The 20,531-nt window shown below is 36.8% G+C and overlaps 1 protein-coding gene across 1 annotated transcript in view; it reads right to left on the bottom strand.

Annotated features, from left to right (window-relative positions):
• The window catches only part of METTL25 (methyltransferase like 25), a gene marked incomplete at its 5' end in the record, with an annotated part of 45,167 nt that overhangs the window by 3,996 nt on the left and 20,640 nt on the right, over positions 1–20,531 (bottom strand). Inside the window, 4 exons of the mRNA XM_083859938.1 lie at positions 9,607–9,700; positions 11,824–11,897; positions 12,943–12,972; positions 15,203–15,297. Of these exons, the coding sequence (XP_083716064.1) occupies positions 9,607–9,700; positions 11,824–11,897; positions 12,943–12,972; positions 15,203–15,297 (293 nt within the window). The remainder of the gene's footprint in view (positions 1–9,606; positions 9,701–11,823; positions 11,898–12,942; positions 12,973–15,202; positions 15,298–20,531) is intronic.

Consider the following 20,531-nt stretch of genomic DNA (forward strand, 5'->3'; position numbering starts at 1 on the left):
GTCTGCTCTGCTGACCACAGTCCTGGACAGCAAACAAGACACTTGAGCTGGCCATGTAAGGAACACGCCAAAGAAGCAGGGAGTAGGATTGCAGCATTATTGCTGATGGAGGCTGCTGGGAAGAGCAGAGCTGAAAGCCTGATGCACTTCTGTAGTACTGGGAGTTCTGCAGGATGGCTGGTCTGTCACGATCATGGAACGATAGAGTCCAAACAGCAGAAAAGTAACGGCTCTGACAGATGTGGAGATGTGGCACTAAGTGGTTTAGTGGAGGACTTGCAGTGCTGAATTAGTGGTTGAAATTGCTGCTCTTAAAAGCCTTTTTCAGCCTAAATGATTCTACGATTCTATGACAAAGGACTAGGAAAGATGAAGTGCTTAATAAATTTTTGCACATCTTATTAGAAGAATTATCTGAGAGCATGTGGCTAATACAGTTGCAAAGAAGTAAAATCTGTCTAAAATAGGGAAACAAACCAGGAAACATTTAAAGAATATGTAAGTTTTCAAATCAGGTGAATATTATAAACTTTATCGTGGGACAGGCAAGAAGGGACTGAAGTGACCTCAGAACTATTACTCATTGTCACTGAGAAGTCCTCAAAGAGAGGATGTCAGACAGATAGCAGATATATGCCTTTTATTATAGAGCAGAAAGTTCAGATTCAATGCACTCAAAAAATGGAACAAATAAAGAATTTTAAACCACTGAAAGATACACAAATTAGTAATAACACAAATTCATCAAGAATAAATCACAAGTCAGTCTACTTCCCTTGTAAAGAGGGTAAAAGGACTCATGACAGAGAAAAACAACTGGTTCTCATATATTTTGATTTCAAAAATATTTTTCATAACATTTCCTATACTAATTTTACATGCAAATTTAGGAAACAAGCTTCAGATTAAAGTACTAAAAAGTGAGTGAAAACTGTTTGAATGACCAGAACTAGAGAATGGTTCCTAATGAGTCTCTGAGCAACTGGAACAACCTGGTGATTGGAGGTCCATTATGGAATGCAGTATTTTCATTAAGAATTCAGACAATAGAAAAGAAACCATATTAGCTAAGTCTGCAAATGTGCAACAGGAAGGCATTGCCAGAACTTAAAATAACTTTCAGAAACTGGAGCATTGCTTAGAGAAGTTTGAAATGCTGTACAGAAAAGCAGAAGAGACTAGGCTCAGGCAGAAATAATCAGCTGTTCAGGATGGGGAGCACCAAGTGACAGTCTGAAAGATAGAACAGATCATAAGCTGAGTGAGAGTCACATTTGTGCTACTGCAAAAAAAAAAAAAAAAAAAGCAATCACCATTCTGTGACATGTATGGGAGAGCAGCCTGCGAAGTGCAGGAAATAATCCTTCAATTCTGGCAGTGGAAAAGCTCTAGCTGGAATACTGCATCCATTTTTGGGCATCAGATTTCAAAGAAAGAAATGAACTGTCTGAAAAAGCCCTGAGAGGGAAAATAGATCAGAGATCTAGAAAACATGACCTATGAAGACTCAGAGAACTGGAACTGATCAGGCTAAATGAGACAAAATTGAGAGTGGGGATAATAACAGTTTTTACAAGGCTATCACCAAGAAGTAGGGAACAGTTTGTTCACTGTGTGATAGGGCAAGAATTAATAGGCTTGAATTGCAGAAAAAAAAAAAAAAAAAAGTCAGCCAAAGCCTTGACAAAACATTTTCTCTTAGAGGTTAATTAAGGACTGGTGAGGTTGTCAGTCTCCATCACAGGAAGCTTTTAGAAGATCTGACAAATATTATTTTCAGGAATGATGCATAATTCTAACTCCACTTTAAAACAAGAGATTAGAAAAAAACTTCTGTAGTAGTTCGGTCATATTTTTTCAATTTAGAAAGTACATTTTCCCAACTGCAAAGGCAAGGCTGAGTAGCTTATCTGGCAGTACTAATATGGACTAACAAGAACTTTTTGGTCTTATTGCTATTTTATTTTCTGTGAAGCGGTGCAAATATTTTAGATGTCTTTTTGTTTTTCTCTTCCACTCTAAACAGTCAAACCAACTAAAATATATCAGTCATGAAATAAACAAAAGAGTTTATTAACCTCTGCCCTATAAGCTTTTCATTTCATCTGAGTATTAATAGGGTTTTAGTATAATGGATTTTTGAAATTACAGGCTATTTGGAATTAAAATACAAAGATCTATATTTGGAAAAATGTGATCTTGAAACCTTTCTGCTTTTGCTTCCTTTATGCTCTCCATTTTTCAAGATGAAGCATTCAAATTAAAAGAAAACAAATTGTGAAATGTTTGGCAAATAAAAAGTGGGTCAAAAACGTCTCTTGCACACTGCCATACTCAAGTATGCACTTTTCCATTCCTTCTCTGCCTATTACACATTCTGACTGAACATATTTTGTGGTCATGGACAGACTTAGGTACTATTCCAAACTGTGCCTCAGATAAAAGTTTGGTGAGGGAACCAATTCAATGCAACAGCTCAGCTGGAAAAGAGAGAGTGTCCACTGAAAAGCACTGGTAGAGAAAGGCATGAAAAGGGTAACTCGTAGTTAGCCATGTGGTCAATTTACTGAAAGACAACTAAAATCCAGGTAACACTGGCTTTGTCTGAAATTGCAACAGCTTTCCACCTGCCTTTGGTACCTAACATAACCTTCAGCTCTCCTTCAAGATAAGCTAGAAGTGGTTTACTCTTGGCATTTTTGAAGAAGAATTGTACTTCCACATGCAAAGCAAGCCCCATTCAGCCACTGAAATTGTCCAAGCAACTGTTCTCTGCGTTGTCTCTCACTTGTGTATCCAAAAAAAATTCTTCACATATCTGCACTGAACTTTTTTCTTACATTTTGATATTGATACTGTGAATATGAAAAAAACTCAAATAAATTTGTCTTAATAATGACTTTGCACTCAAATATCTAACTTATGTTACTGACACTCAAGTGACTTCCATTTCATTTTGGCCAGTATTTCTTCCCTAATACAGCTGCAATGTCTCCTGGTCTTTATCCAGGTTGTGAACAAAAGGACCTCAGTCCCTTTGCATTGTGATGGTGGTGCAAGCTTTATTTTGAACTGATTTCTTTGTGGATTGATGTGGTCACTCAAACACCTGAAACAAGCAAGAGGACCTAGCAAGATCTCCAGTGACCTAGCTGTAACAATACCATATGGGTATACCATATATACCATAAATACCATACAGTGGAGATGGCACTAAACATGAGCTCTAGGACTGACTGATGTGTTGTGAACACAGTGAGACAGTCACAGAGCTCTGAGAGCACGTGAGACATCACACATCTCAGCACACCCACCGTGGACTGCTGTCCCACAGGCATACTGATAGAGTACAGGCTGAAAAGAAAATATTCAGGCACAAGGTGTAAGGCAATCACTGATACCACACTTCATGTTTCTTCAGGAAGCATTTTTTCAGGGCTGTAACCTTTCCTAGACTAAGAGTGTTTTCACTGAATGAAAGTCTCTTTTACTGTCCAGTGCTGTGCATGCCTTCCAGAGAAGAGACAGCCTAAGGATGCTACTCCAGTCTGTCAAATGCAATTCCTCTTTGCTACCTCAAAGGGACTGCTTCTTCCTGCACCAACTGCAGAGTTACATGTTTCCTCTCTTTACTTGTACCAGCACTATCAGGAACACTAGAGTACAAGAAAACCGTAAGGCAATCCTGCTAGCAGAGCAGTGTGTTAGATCAGTTCAAAACATTTGGGAAAATATACCTAACAGGAAATTTTACAACTTTTCCATGACTAAGGTAGTTAAAAATAATCTAATGTTATATACTGTAAAATAATGTAAAACAGATAATTAAATTACTGAGAGGCTTAAGTTTATTTAGAATTTTGTTTAAAATGCATTTCAAATGAATGCAATCTATATTATTTATAATCATACCTAATTGAGATACAAGTCCCATCCCTTGGGAGTCCTTGTCAGAGTAAAATGCTACGGTACCATAACTGGGATAGTATTTTGTCTATGTGAAAAACAGTTATGCTTAAAAACAGCACTATGTGCTTACACTTTATAGAGAGCTATGCAAGTGTTATCTGAGCCATCATTTAGTATTTCCCTAACTAACAAAGGAAACAGGAAGTCTGTAAGGTGAAATTCCTTCTGTCCAAGAAAACAGTGAAGAAAGTCAACTCTCCAACAATTGCAAAATGCATTAAGTGTGTAAATCCATGTAGTACCTTCATTTTTTGACTGCTTAATCTCAGTTAATTGATGTTTCAGGATTCAGAGGAAAGTGGAGAGCATTGTTTTGGCTTTGGCTCTGTGTTTGCTCAACAGCTGAATACAATAAAACATATCAAATAACAAATATTTTTAGCAAAGACCAACCAGTTTCAGATACTCACTGTCATTTCAAGATATCCACACCAACATTCGCTGTGGGGTAGACATTAAGACTGTAAGAAATCTCAGGCTAAAAGTCCCTCTCTTCCCCAGTTTCCGCAAGAATTCTTTTTAGTTCCCAGTACAGCTGCATATATTCAGGTTAGTTAATGTCTTAATGTATTACACAATTCCACTACTGACAGTTTCCCAGTCTTAAGTGAGTGGCTTTTCAACACTTTTTAGAGCAAAAGAAAATTAAGCCACATGGTAAGCTTCATGTTTTCTCCCTTAATTTGCAAACTACATTTTATGATATTCCACTAGTCACTGCTGAGGAGGATTTGCAAGTCAAGGACAGTCTACAGTAAGCTAAGAGTAACCCATCTCCACTTATCAAATGTAAAAACCTCAAACTTGTCTGATAAAAAAGAAGCAATTAATGAAAAAAAAAAGTATTTTTGCACAAATTCTGATTTCATTATTGTCTGCCAGTTTTAACACTCAAAATTAAAATAGTCTGGAGTTTGCAAAAGCACCAAGTCAATAGATCCCAAAGGCTGTCAGACACACATCCAGGCCTTAGCTTTGTAAGCACTTTCTCCATTTAACCACTTTATGCTATCCCCTATGAAAGATTTTTTGCTAATCTACCCCAGTAAGAACAGGACACCGGGAAACCTAAAGAGTTTTGAGTTTTCTTTCTTAAAAACTCTAGAAATACATAAATATTTGTATGAGGATTTTTTTGCCATGGCAATGCTATTTGTAGCACTTATTGCCTTAGGCAGTAATCAGATGTGTTAATAAAGAGGAGTAATTTAAAATGCATCTGCAAAGCAGCTACAAACAGCTGAAACATGCTCTGTGCTGAAGAGAAAGGAATTGCTATGGCTGCTTGAAAGCAAAGAAAGGCTAACAAGTATCAGAGCGGCCTCTCTCTGATACTCTAGGAGAGAGGACAGGAATGAATGCTCCATTCTCCCAAAAGAGACCCTGTTCATGTTAATTAAGTAAAACGGTGAATAAAAGGGAAATCTTGTGATAGACAAAATCTATGTGACCCTTAATGCTCTGTATGTACAACACAGAGTCTATAGGAACAGAGTGAACTATCACAAAGAAAATAATCAGGAACAAATCAGGAACAAAATAGTGCTTTGGTATGTATCCAGACCAATTGCTGTTCCCTGTGCAGGGATCTCTAGATATGGCCCTCTACAAGCACAAAGGAGCAGCCTCACTTTCACAAGCCCTTGTCCTCATGGGGCACTTCAACCATACCAGTATCTGTTGGAGGGAAAATGCAGCAGGGCAGAAGCAACCCAAGAGGTTCCTGGAATTGATGAGAACTTCCTTCCTATGAGATAGGGGAGCCAATGCTCTCAAGTCTCACCAATAAGAAATGGCTGGTAGGGAATGTGAAGCTCAAGGGGAAGACCAGGCTGCAGTGACCATGAAGTGGATGAATTCAAGGTCCTTGGGGCAATGAGGAGAGCACACAGCAAAGTCATTTACCCTGGACTTCAGGAGACCAGACTTCTGGATCAGCTTGACAGAGTACTATGGCATAAAGCCCTGGAAGGAAAAAGAGGCCCACGAAGACTAGTTAATATTCAAGGGTTACCTTCTCCAAGCTTACAGACGAAGTCAGGCAAAAATACCACAAGGTCAGCATGGATGAACAACGATCTTCTAGCCAAACCAAACAACAAAAAGGAAGGCTACCAAGAGTGGAAGCAAGGAAGGGTAGCCTGGGAGGAATACAGATATATTATCTGAGCACCCAGGGATCAGATTAGGAAAGATAAAGCTCTCAGAGAATTAAGCTTGACTGACATCCATAGCAACAAAAAAAGCTTCTATAGGTAAATGTGCACATTCTCCATTTTTGTCAGGAAAGAGCAACTGACATCATTACCTGGACTTGTGCAAAACATTTCACATTATCTTACATGACATCCTCATCTTTAAACTGGAGACCACTCAGTGAATAAGGAATTCACTGAATAGCCACACTAAAAGAGTTGTGGCTGCAGGCTAAGAGCACTGGGGCTGCACAGCCTGAAGAAATGAAGGCTCTGAGGGGACCTTAAAGCACCTTCTAGTACCTAAAGGAGACTTAAAAGAGAGCTGGAGAGGGACTTTTCACAAGGGCATGTAGTGACAGGACAAGGAGGAATGCCTTTAAAATTAATGAGGTAGGTTTAGATTACATAAGGAAGAAATTCCTCACTATGGGGGTGGTGAGACACTGGCACAGGTTGTCAAGAAAAGCCGTGGATGCCCCATCTCTGGCAACATTCAAAGCCAGGCTGGATGGGGCTTTCAGCAACCTGGTCTAGTGAAAGGTGTCCCTGCCCACAGCAGGAGGGTTGGAACTAGATGATCATTAACATCCCTTCTACGATTTTATGATCCATGGCCCAGAGAACAATTCCATTAATTCTGAAGCTATAAGCAATATAACCATACCTGTGAAGCAGCATGCTCACACTAAAAGACCTTTCTATGCCCTCAAAGAATGAGAATATTTTGTCAGAAATTCAGTACTCATGGTTTATACCTCGTTTTTACTGCTGAGGTGAAGAGATGTGTGAAGGGAATGGTCCTGTACCAAAAGGCAGATAAAAGTATTTCATTTGCATCTAAGTGTTTAACTGACAGGCTCTTCCACACTAAAAAGAAACACCATGAATGGAGGAAATTATTTTGGCTCACTTAATAGGAAACTTCAGTCCTTGAACAGTAATTCTTAACAATGAGCAGTGCTAGGTTATTGATAAATGCCTTTTTCTTATTTTTTGTAGAAAAACTATTTTACTATGTTGTCTCACTCTAATTCATTTCTGATTGAGACACCAATCATAAAGAGCCTGATTCTTGCTTCACATAAGCAAAAGCTTCACATCTATTTCACAAGGGAAAGAAGCAGAGGGGTTTCTTCATATGAATTATTGGCAGGATTCAAGAACTTATCTTTACTTAAAATCAACAGCCAAAAAAACCTTAGTATTTGGATAATTACACCCAATCAGTCTTCATCAGTTTAATATTTACCAAAAGGCACACACTTATAAAAATGAGTATCAAGGCATATTAGGTGTTTTATATACTTGCACTCTTTATCCTGCCTCCACAATTGTCCAGACTGGAAAATGACTGGATTGCACTAGGGCTACCTTTTGATCAGAAACAGGATATAAAGGAAGCAGCTGTGATGCTTATCATGAACCATTAACTTTGGAAGAGTATTTACGTCCCACAGTACAGATTCAGCTCCAGTGATAAAAACCATGCAAGATTTTACCATACATGACAAGCTACCAAACCCTAGCAGAGACTCCTGGAAACAGTGCCTGTAACCCTCTATTTTCCTTTCCAGTACTTTTATTATTATACAGAGATGAAATTCTTTTTAATATTCTGATAAGCCTAGTAAAAGCCTGGAGACTTGCAGTTTCTTGACTTCTGTATTTTAGAAAATATCTTTGCACATGTAAAACAGAGATCATATGGAAACAATTTTTTCCCATTTTTCTTTGGTTGTATTATGCAGTGTCACTAAGTTTTAGCTGCTTTTTAAATATAACCTAAATATATTTATGCATTAAGACAATCATTGCCTCCTTTTTTCTTTGTGAATGACAAGGACATTTTGGATTGTTCTGGAAGTGTGCTTCATATATGCTTACTCCCACCTTATAGTCTTCCCAAGGCATCAGTTTTTGTCCACTGCCAGAGACAAAGTAGACATTTGGTCTATGCAGTACAGCTGCTCTTTTGTTCATTTCTAAATAGAGCTAAAAAAACAAATTCCACATATATTTCTCTTTGATTTTTGTTGTCTTTCAGAGCAAATGTTTAGGCTTCATCACATTTCTAGCTATGTAAGTATTTTTTTTTTCTTGAAGAGAGGCATTAAACACATTCTCCAATATTGTGTAGCTATAGTGCTGACTCCACCATGAAAACTGCAGGGTCAGAACCACTGTTAAGGGAGCAGTAAGAACTTTCTTCTGAGTAGTATCAAAATAGCACTGGTTTTTGCTGCTGCAGATTTCAATATAGCTGGGAAATAAAAAATAATATTGTTTACATCAGCATAAAATCCGGTCTTCAGTATGCAGCCAGCTGCACATAAAATGAGGAGAAACATGAGCAAAAGTGAACATTTACTTGAATCAGGTCTTTAGCAACCACATAAATGTGCAGCTTGAAGTAGTGTTGACAGACATCTTTGTCTCAGGGCAACTTGCATTTGTCCAGATCCTTCTCAGCAAAAGGCAACATATTTAAAATCAGACCTTTTGACACAAACTTTCTATGATTACTGGTTTTAAAGAAAATAGGGAACAAATCTACACTAGCAGAGTTTAATCAATGCTCTAGTGAACTGATTACACAAAAAAAACACTATTGCTTTTGGGTGACTGTACACACATGAAGAAAGACAGAATTTTATTTCTAGCTGGGGTGAATGCATCCTGTTACTGCCTATTCATACAGAAAAGCAGACAGGTAACTACATTCACTAGATGTGATTTGGTAACTACAGAATTAAGTTTAATCCTTTTAAAATACAGCACACTTCAGGTATAAGTCCTTTTCTTAATAATGTCAGGATGATTCCAATGTCATTTGAATTTACTTGCTTATTTGGTTATGCCTGTTTCTCCCAGCTCATACTTTGATGTGCCTGGCAAATTTTAAGTGATTTGACATTTGGACTACAGGTTTTAAACACTACTTTACCAAAGACTGCACCAACATTTACATTAAATATTTTACATGATTGCCACTCCCACTTTTCTTTTGATTGTACTTAATTTGTTAACAATCTGTCTAGTACTCTCCAGGGTCTCCTTTGCACAACTTTTTCTCACAACATGGTTGTGATCTTCATTCACACAGTCAAATTCCATGCCTAATGCTATGTTGCCATCTGTTGACCAATTGAGCAGTTGTAGGACTAAGACTAAGACAAGATACTGAAGAACATAAATAAAATCTCCAAAGGATTTAAAATCTCTACTCTATATTTACTTCTTTTTCTCTATCTAACAAAGTGATTTAAAATCCTCATATATTCCCTTAACATTTACCAATTTAAAGGTATTAAGTCTTCAAATATGGTATTTATACAGCAATATATGACTTAACTCAATATCTCAAATATTGCATTGTGGTGCTGACTTAAGAACTTATATAGATATAACAATTTCATATAGTCACTAATTAGTGACTCACCTTTGAATCATCCAGTTCTAGTTTTTTCAGAGACCGTCTGACATAATCTATGAAGGAGGATGATTTGGAGAAGGTTTTTCCAACATGTCGATCACTGCAAATACAGTATTGAGGTGTAGGCTTTTATACATCCAACAACAGAAATCTAGGTATTTTTAACAGGAGAAATAAGTCAGTTGGATGGCTACTACTGCCAAGTTAGTAACAACTTTCCTTTTCCCCCCTTCCACTTAAAACAATCTAATACTTGAAGTAACTTCTAGACACAGCAACTGTATAATTTTATTATGGTTATAATACAGTTACTATTTTACCTAAAATTTTGAGAGATGGTTGAAGTTTCTTTTTAATTTCTTCACTAACATTTTTTATTTCCTTATATGAATGACAAAATTATTATTTCCACTGACAGACATTTCCTTCTATACTTCTATATTACTTCTATAATCTACCATAATGCTGCTGAAATTTACTTAACAGCAACCACTGGAGTGAGAAAATGCTACTTTTCCTTGTTATCTGGTGTTCTTATCCTTTCAATTTTTATTTCACTCAATGATGTCAGAATTCTGTCCTGTTCTCAACTCAATAGCTTGCATTTAAAGCCAGATGAAAATGTGTGTTGTTTCAAAAAATATGCTAAAGTAATGCACAAAAACTTAAAAAAAAAATACGGGAAGAATGAATCCCAGCAGACCACCCATATTTATTCTCTTCTCTGTACTTAAAATATCTTGGAGATATAACAGACTTTTTTTTAGTCTGAATTCACTTTCTTGACTGAGTTTAACATTATTTCTCTACTACATGTGCCATGTAGGAGCTAAATACTCAGGTACAGAATTTTCAGCTACTGAATTACTTGACAAGAAATGCACTCTCCCTGCACCCTTCCAGTGAAAAACTGAATAGAAGTATCTTAGTTTAGAACTTTTCTCCCTCTTTATTCTTAGTAGAATCTATCTCCTTTATCTAAAATCCAGAACTAACATCTGAGATCAACAGAAAGATTTCAAAAGATTTTACTCTGTGGCGGTTCTAATGCTGTTCAGCTGTCAAGGACCATCACTCAATGAAAATAATTTTTATTGTCATATTTAATATTCAGAACTACCTAAACACTTAGGCTGACACAGTCTGAAAATCAGTTAATGACTATGTTGTTATGTCATTCCTAGGAAGATGGGCATTTAACACCATGCTCAGAAAAAAAAAAAGGGTGTGAGAGAGGCCTTTCCAAGGTAGCCATTATGTTCATTAGAGACATATAATCTTAATTACGTCCTCCAAATTATACTTCCTTTAAAACATGAAAAATCTACCTCATAGTTTTTCTTTTCTTTACTATTTAGCAGCCATGACTTTTTGTGTGATTCTTTATGCAATTTTAAATTAAAGAAGCATTTCTTCTTTCAGGAATTTGACTTTCTGAAGGGTAAGCTGTCTGACTATCTAGCAAAAGTTTCAAGGGTATTTGCATTAGCACTTAGTTTAGATCAGGAGTATACTTCTGAAGTGAGTTTTCTGGTTTTCCCCACCTCTCATGCCTTGGCTTACACCATGAAATAGTATCAGAGCTCAAAAAATGTGTTATTTTCAAACTAAATTAAACTGGAAGGTGTGCTTCTGGACGAGCTCCAAGTGCTAACAGGCATACAGCCCACAGAATAAGATAAAATCTAATCCAACTGCAACCACAGAAGAGTATAATGCAGATGTCAGGTCCTCAGCAGCAGCTCTCCAAATCCCATTCCTACAAGGAAGCAGCACTTGCTAGTGCAGGCACAGGCAGTGAGTAGCTCTTTAAGAGCCATGATGGCCATTGAACTGTCAGCAGTTTTTCTCAGGACAAACAGGCATGCTTTTTTTTCTGCAATATCAAAGCTGCCAGGACCTCTGCATGACAGGGTAGCCCAGGACTGCCTTGACTTTTCAGTGCATTTTCTGAGTATTCTCAGGTGAAGCTGTGCTTTACTCATGTACCCAGTACCAAAGAGGGCCTACTTCACTACAGGTAAAGGAAGGACAATACATTTGTGATGTGGATTTACGATGAGCAAATCTATATTGCATTTTAATACTGATGTGTATATACAACCTGATGAGACTGATTCCTACATCCTTCTGCTTTCCAAAACATACTTCCTCTACAACACAGAGGTGGAAGAAAATCAGATCAATCTTTGGCTGGTATTCTGTGAATTCAGAGCTTCCTACCTTTTGGTGACACCATAAACTTCTTCTATAATAACCTGAAGAACAGCTCGATAAAACAATGATTCTGTAGGCAGCTGCAAAAGATTTTACAATAGCAAGGATTTAAAATTGGCACTGAAATTAAGATCAGAGTAACAAAACCAGTATTGGCTTTCTTAACTATTTATTGAGTTGTATATTTTACGATCAGTCATACCAGATTTAAGAGAACAATTTACTAATGTTCTTAAATGCAAGGAAAAAAAAAACAAGGCCAGACTCTCCTGATGGAAAGAAAGACAACAGAGGAAAATGCACTGTTCATGATCTGAATTCTAATATGCAAAATAAATAACAATTATCTAAGTTGTTTTGAAGACAAAAGGAGCAATTACCTAGCTGAATCATCTGCAGACTGTAGTCTGAACCATGCAGAAAGTACTATGCTAAAAAAATCCACAAAAAACCCCCTCTAAAAATTTCATCTGTCTATGAAAAATCTGTTTGCATAAAACCAATTAATGATTGCCAATTAAAAATTCACAGAAAAAGACTGCTGAGGTCAGTGGGCTTACAGAAGATGGAAAGAAGTCTCTCAGCCTGGTCTTTTATTTACTTGCACAGTTGGTGCCCATCATCCCTTAAGGATAACTTGCACACCAATAATTCAAAATATTCACAGGGAAAAAATATACAGGGATTAAAAATGAGAATGATGATGTTTCTAACAGGTTCAAGCTTTTGTCATAACAATGTCTATTTTTACATTAGTTGATAAAACATTGGGATAGAGTGATCTAAACCAGGGATATCAGAAGGACATTTGCACTGAATTTATGTATTAGATGAAAGATAGCAAAGGAAGTTAGGAAGGGTAGTTTAATGCCTTAAATTTTAAGCTGTGCTTTTTTTTCTCAGACTCTTAATTGTCAAAAGAAAACAGATTCACTAAGTACAACCACAGCAATAAAAATGTGATTTCATGGTGACACATGCTATCTATCAGGATTTGACATAGTGTAGACCAGTCTTTCAGGTTCCAGATATGCAGAAGTTCAATAAAAGGCCATGGATTAAGAACATTCAAGAGGGAAAAACACATTTTATCTTAGAATGGCTAAAATAAACAATATTACTTACCATTTGGCCAACTGCAACTCGCTCCAAAGCCTTTAAGAGACAAGGAATTAAACTGCTGATATGTTTATTCTTTATCATAACATTTTATAAACACATTGTAAAAAAGTCAGAGGAGACGACATTTTAAAAGATTAATGGTGTGACATAACATGAGCTTGCACACTTTAAAGTGTTAATACCTTTAGGCACTCAAAAGCAGCTACTCCTGTTATTTTGGTTTATTTATAGGAGAAGCAATGACATCCAACTGTGAAAATAGATACATGGAAAATTTGCTTGTTTTTCTTTCTATTGTGCAAGAAATTCAGAGGATTATTTTCTGTGAATACTGTGCATTATTCATCACTTAGAGTCTTTATACTATAAATGCTGATGTAGATGTAAGACTACTTGATTTTTATGATGCATAGTGACAAAGAATGACAAAGAATTAGAAGCATGTAAGATTCTTTCACAGTTGAAAAAACAGTGTGCCTACAAAAATTTCAACAGTTTTAAAGTTCATAGTAGAAATTAAGACAAAACCTCAGCATCTGATGAGCTTATCAAATTAGGTAGCAAACAAAAAATACCTTGCCATTTACAGATTATTATCACCTTTAATGCCGAAGTTCCCTACAGTAAGTAAGACTGCAGGTAACACAATCACCCACTCCTCTTTTTCCTTGTTATAGAACTAACCTTGTATTTCACCCTGTTCTTCAAACACTGTCCATATAGTTGCAGTTCTTCCATTCCTGGCTTTGGCCAACCATCAGGTTTGCCTTTTGCTGTGTAAGCTCTTATAGCAGCATCTATCTGCTGTTGCTGAGGAGATGGATATGGGTTCCAAGACATATTGTAAGGCTCTGAAACTGGAACTCTTGCCCAACACCTCTGGCCCTTGGCAATTCAACAAATTTGAACTCTGAGTGCCATTGCTCAGCAGGCTTTCTGCTATCCAGCCATTAGCCCAAGAAATGTGGGTGCTTAGTGGCTCTGTGCTGGCTCCCTTGTACATCCCACATGGCAAGGAAAATCCTAGTCATGAAAAATGCATATAGACAAATTACAAAACTAACAGGAAAAGTATCTAGTTACACAGGAGAACTCTCTGCCTTTTGTGATTACTCAAACAAAAAGGTTTTAATTGCCAAATTTCTGTGATTTCGGAGAAAACTAAAATAGATATATACAGCATGATCAGTGCTCTCTTGGGGGTCATTTGCTTACAAAATTTATCTTCCTGCCACTGCTGAAAAACAGCCCAACCTTCTTCTCCCCAAAAGAAATGGAATAGGAAACAGCTAATGTGTCAGCTGAGGAAGGACTGGTATTGTATGACACTGACAAGAAAAGGAGAAAAGGCAAATCTCTTTAGAAAGCACTTCTGCTAAGTTTTACAGCTACATCTCTAAAATGAACAATTCTTTCCTTTTACTTTGCCAAGGGTAACACATTTAAGCCTTATGTATCCTAAACAACTGTCCTCCTATATTCTCTCCTGATAGCATTTAATTATCGTGGTAGTTCAAGTTTACATAACCTCAATAGATCAGTCCACACTGAGTCTTCAGTCTATAATCTTCTCTGTAATGGAGGTACAGAGCTAGAAGCAGACCCTAGCCAGAACCTGATGTGATTTATCTGGATACCATAAATTAAAAATTAATAGAAGGAAGAAATAGTGGTCTTCTAACTGAAACAGTGGTCAAAATTTTTAGTACCAGTTTTTTCAAATTAGACAACAGCTCATCCTATCTTGATGACGCTAAGTCTTTAAAAGTACTCCATCTCTTGGTGCAACGTTAAAAAGATGTTTCCAGACTCTTAAGACACATGGATTTTAGAGCTCCTCTAGTTTTTGGAATAGGTTGTTCAGGTTCATTCAATATTGTGAATCATGAAGGCATTAGGGGAGTTACTGATTGCAATCCTTCTACAATTACCTTGTTTGTCCCTAAGTCCTTGGCCAAGAACTATTATCCTGAGGGGTTACCTTGTTTAGGTTTCAGCAAAGTTCTGGCCTTTCTGTCCACTCTTAAAATACATTTCTGTCAATACCCAGTTTTTCATGCCTTCAGCAAGTATAAAATATATAAAGCTGAAAGGTCAATACTATTTTTTTAGATATAACTCATCATGCTTACAACATTAATGATGTTATTCTGTAGATTCTTGGATTAAAGTCATGGCTTCAGGATCAGAAGCCAAGAACAATGAATCCTGTAACATCTGGACAAAGCTCTCTGGAGGAAAAAGAAAGGAAGGGGAATCATACCAAGCATGCTGACATCCTAGCATTGCGACCACAGCACCAGCCTTTGTCCTTCAGGTACCGACTCATGGGAAATCCCCAGACTTGGTCATGGCATTCTGCAATATAGAGGAAAAAAAAAGGGAAAGGTCTTCCTCTTATGGAAAACACAATGAATTGAGCAAGATGAACAGTAGGTAATGTAGCAGAAACACTTAACTGTTCTCATCCAGTACCAAAGAGATGGTGCTACAAAAAACATGCTTTCCCTGTAGCAGATGTTTTTGGTTTATGCTGAATTTCTGATAATTTCACCTTTTCCAAAACAATTTTAAGTGAATGTCCTTTACATAAATCCACTGAAAAAACAGTCAAAGGGACAAGAGAGAAGTTCGCACATATTCATGGCAAGCCTACACCATGCCACGAATCACAAGATGTCAGCCAAGCAGTCATTCTATGCAGCAGTCCTTCAGTACCACTTCTCATTTTCTTCTTATTCTATCCCAAACATCTTTCAAACATCACACAGAACAATGTGTATTTGTTTATTCCAGTTCTGAAAGACCATTCTGCTGTGAGGCAGAATGTTTGTTTTCCAGAAAAGAGCAGCTGCAAAGGCTCTTGCTGTTTCTTCAAAACACCATGAAGCATTTACATCACAATCTGTGCTCAGTTTCAGTATCATTTGTATTTTGAATAACAAGACAATTATTCATGTTTAACACTAATGCAAATGTGGGAGAATTGAAGTACAGAGATTACTTCATAGATGTTCTTAATATTCAGTTCTAAATGTACACAAACTCTAAATGTTTAGAGTTTTCATTAACACATTATCAGCTGATTTTTTAGAATGGTGAATAAGAATTACTGCTTTCTTAAAACAACCCCCACAAATTGGCTGAGATCCTGGCTTTTTAGCACAGGAAGGTGACTGGGGCAAATTTCAGAATAAATCATGTAATGGGGTTAAAAAGAGGGGACAGCAGAAAATTTACCAACAGTCAGAGACACATACACATAAGTAGAATTCATTCCATAAAAGTTAAGCAAAGAAAAAGAAACAAAGAACCCTCCCCACAACTCATGACAGCCTCTGGCTTTCTGGCAGAAGTGCCCAGTCTCAGGTGATCACTAGAGAGTAACAGCAAGCAGGCAAGAATCCTCTGCAGGCAACCTCACACCTTGCTCTCCTTTTAGCCCTGAGGAACGCCAGAGGCTCTAAGGCGCTGAATACTGGTTTGAGAAGTGTGATTTAAGAATAGCATTTTAATTACAGATTATTAGCAGAAGGAGAATTCTTCAGAAATAAAGATGAAATTTGATCAAACAGATTACAATTGGTTTCAGCACTAGGAATGTACTAAGAATTTGTAAGTGCCTCATGACAAGCTCTAAAATATTAATTAACTTCAAGTCTAACTATGGAGTACATGGCATACACGGATATTTCTACTGCAGGGATGGCAGTAAGAACTTATTAAATATATTTATTTTGCAAAGAAAACAATGACTGACATGGTTCCTATTGTATGATTCTCACTAATATGTCTTTCTAATATGTATGGTAATATATTTCAAAATATATTTGCAAAGTGAGTTAGAAAGACGAAATCCTTGATCTTTTCAAGCAAATCCCTTCCAATTTATACCGTCCTCCAGGCAAACTAATCATTCATTCAAGTTAAAGTTACTACCCTGTCAGCAACAATCTCAATATCAGCGCACTGTACTCATGCATAATTCTGATACTCTTTGAAAAAGATTATCAGTCAAAGCACCATCTTCATTTAAATTATTGAAACTGTAAATTAGGAGAAAAAGAGAGGGAAACTAACGCTTTAAGTTAGAAAGAATTTTTTTTGTATATATATCAAAAGTTGACCACACATTTACAATATTGCTTTACATTCTATTTATTTTTTACATCTAGTCTGCTCTCAAGCACACTTTAAAAAACTTTAGGATTAATATATTGCTATAAAGTTCATATATTTACAAGCGACACTTAAAAAACCTCGAAATTCTTTTAATGGCTGCAACTATTTTGGATATACTTAATATTATATAGCTCACTAAATACCTTATTGTACTTCTATTTAACAACACAACAGCTGTTCTAAACTGTACAAATCTCAAAAAATATTCAAGAAACATTTTAAGTACATTTTAAGTATTCTATGGAGCATTTCACAGGAAACAGCTCAAGTGTTCAATAGCGCATGAAGCAATCACATTATAATTCAGTACAGAGAGTACAGAGTAGCCAATCACATAGAATTCCTTCTATGAACAGTTAACAAAATGGGAAATTTTACCTTGCCATTTGATGAGCTGGACTGAAGCTCTACTGGTGTTTAATATCAGAAGACATTAGCTAAATAGCAAGGACTTTACCTCTAACCTAACTTCTAAAAGAGATTGAATCACATATTTAATAAAATGCTGCAAATATTGCAACAGAGCATCAGCTGGTTTTTTTTTTTTCTTAATATGGTATTTATTAAAAAACTATAAGGCAATACAAGTAAAATAAAGGTAAAATCCTTTTCACAGTTGCTAACTCTGTGTGTGCACAAGTGATAACAAGGAAGTTCAAGAGAATGGACAAGCTTCTCCAATACCTTTAATATTAGGCCATCCATAGATTTTCATCTCTAAGAATATTACTACAATTTTTAGCATGCTAATATTCAAATTTTACTTCCCAAAGCTTTACAGTAAAATACGGTCTTTATACAACGAGACCAGTAAGCTTTAACATTACTGGGAAAAATAAGCCTGCCTTAAGTTCCATGGGATGGGCCAGATCAGAAAGGTGTGGTGGTGCAGCATCATGTTCCCCTTGGCACGCCTTTTCCAGCCCTGGTGTCCCTGGAGCTGTAGGCTTTGTGGGAATCTCTGAATCCCAACCCTAAACCTAATGGCTGCTTTGGGCTGATTGTGTTATTCAATGGATTGAAATGGTACTTTTTCATCTGAGATTTTTCAGTGGAAATTAATCTTTATTACCCTCCTCGGTTTTTTTTCAGATACACCCTACTTTGTCTCTGTATATACTGTGAAATTTGCCAAAGTAGTACTAAAACACAAATAACCTTTTTCAGGTCCTCCATAGCCTCTATCTTCCACAACACTGTAGATTTTCAGTCTACTTCTGTTATTCCAAATGAAATAGAAAACTACTAAAATGCCTTTTTCCTCCATAAGAAAGACTAAATCTTCCTTGGCCATGTAATTCACTGTTACTTGAATTTTTATTTTTCAAAAAAAGTCCCCTGACTAAGCAGGATTTTGCTGGGGGAAGCAGAGGGCAGTGGGGAAGAAAAATGTTGTCTAATTCCAGGAACTAGAATCAGCTGTCACCAAAATCATTTCCAAAATCCAAACCTAGAGTATGTTTTAATTAGGTGCATTAAAACTTTGTCATTCTCAATTCTAAGCCGGTACTTTGTACACACTGAGAAAAATACAAATGTAAGATCGTTTCAGGTTTTAATATATTCTTGCTACATTCATTAATGAAAAATACCATAATAACTTCAATAGTAATACTTTAATTTAACATCTGTAAAGCTTACCTTGTTAGTATTTTTTCAAGTTTCATATTTTCTTCAGAATCAATTTTTATAGAAAACATCTGGGGTTTAGTGACTAGCTAGCTGTGTCACAAATACATGGAAAGGCTCCCTATGCAGCAATTTCTAAAGATGCCTTGGGAAGGAAATTAGGCTTTTTGATCTGTTGCTTGGAAGTGTTTTCCTGTGTTGCCATGGTATCAGTGGTAGCTATTTTAAGACATTGGCTGTGGAATATCTTTGGAAATATACCTAGGCTACACATAAATCATCTGTACTCTAATACACTGAAACACGAGTAATCTTTCATATTTGAGTGGAATGGAGTGATATGGAGCCATTATGTTTGTGTAAGTAATCTGTTAGAGAATTCAGTTTTGGAGTATTTTTCCTCTGAATCCACCTTGCTCAAAGCTTCCCCAGGTTTCACTAGTCCGATAAAATTCTGTGCATGAATTTTGACAACCCTTTGCAACCCTTTTGGTTCCCTTAATTATGTTCAATAGCTTTTAACAGTCAAAGTTTATTCTGCAAAAGCTTTATTGACTTCTTTCAGAGCACCTTATTGAGAAGCTACTTTCTACAGCTCCTTGGAGAGTTTTAGAATTCCTCTACCCAGAAGTGACCTGACTTTGGAAATCCTTACACAATCTGGAGTTTATGTTTTGTAGTACTTAAGCCAACCTCAAAAGGAGCTTCTATCAGATAGCTGTCATTGAAAGTATCTACACAACTACACCTATCTCTTGTTTCAAATTACAGAATCAAAGAATATGCTGAGTTGGAAGGGACCCAATGGATCATCAAGATCACCTCTTAGCCCTGCACAGCACCATCCCCAAGGATCACACCATGTGCCTGAGAGCGTTGCCCAAACACTTCTTCAACTCTGCCAGGCTTAGTGCTGCGACCACATGTGCTGAGGACTGCACATGATCTTAAATGTTAAAACTCTCCCTCACAGTGGAAGCACTCCCACCTGAACCTGAGCATACATTAGCCCTTGAAATGTTTGTTTCATGGCTTCCACCACCCCTGACTTATCAAGACTGCGACCATCACTACAACTAACGGACATCTGAAGTGCAAAGTGTTCCTGAAGTGAAAAAATAATGGGTGGTGATATTTTTCCTGCTGATAGCTACTCTTACCATTTCTTCCTCTTCCTTATGTATTTTCTTCAGTGATACTTTCATGCTTTTATGTCATATTACTATAGATAAAAACCAAAATGGCTACATTTCCATTGCAACAAATGGTTCTAAAATACATATACCTACACACACACACACATAAATATATACACACATACATGTACACAGACCTGTCACTCGTTCCACTCTAATCCACCCCAAGGGATAGATAAAAAAGAACCTCAGTTACCCCATCTCTGTGGTGAGTTTTAACAGTAGCTCCAGAGCAAGAGCAACATTCACGTCTTTTTTCCTCAAAACAGAGGACATAATACTGAAGAATTTCACTGGTTTTTAGACTGCTACTGATATATTTGGTGGTATGGAGGATGGAAGGAAGAGAGCCAGAACACGGACACTCAAATTCCTTTTCAAGGAAAGTAAAATCTTTTTAAAAATGCGTTAAATTTTCAGTTCTTTGTTAATCACAGACCAGCTGGTACATTGCCCCAAAAATGTGGTAGCTGAATGTAAGAGAAAACAGCTCTCAAAAATCCTAAGAATATCTCCTGAACAGAGCAACAGAGTTTGTTTTAACCTAAAAATCATTAGCAAACTGATTTTTTTCCCAGAAAAACG

The sequence above is a fragment of the Zosterops lateralis genome (genome assembly GCF_965231275.1).
Source record: "Zosterops lateralis genome assembly, chromosome: 4".
NCBI classification, from domain to species: domain Eukaryota; kingdom Metazoa; phylum Chordata; class Aves; order Passeriformes; family Zosteropidae; genus Zosterops; species Zosterops lateralis.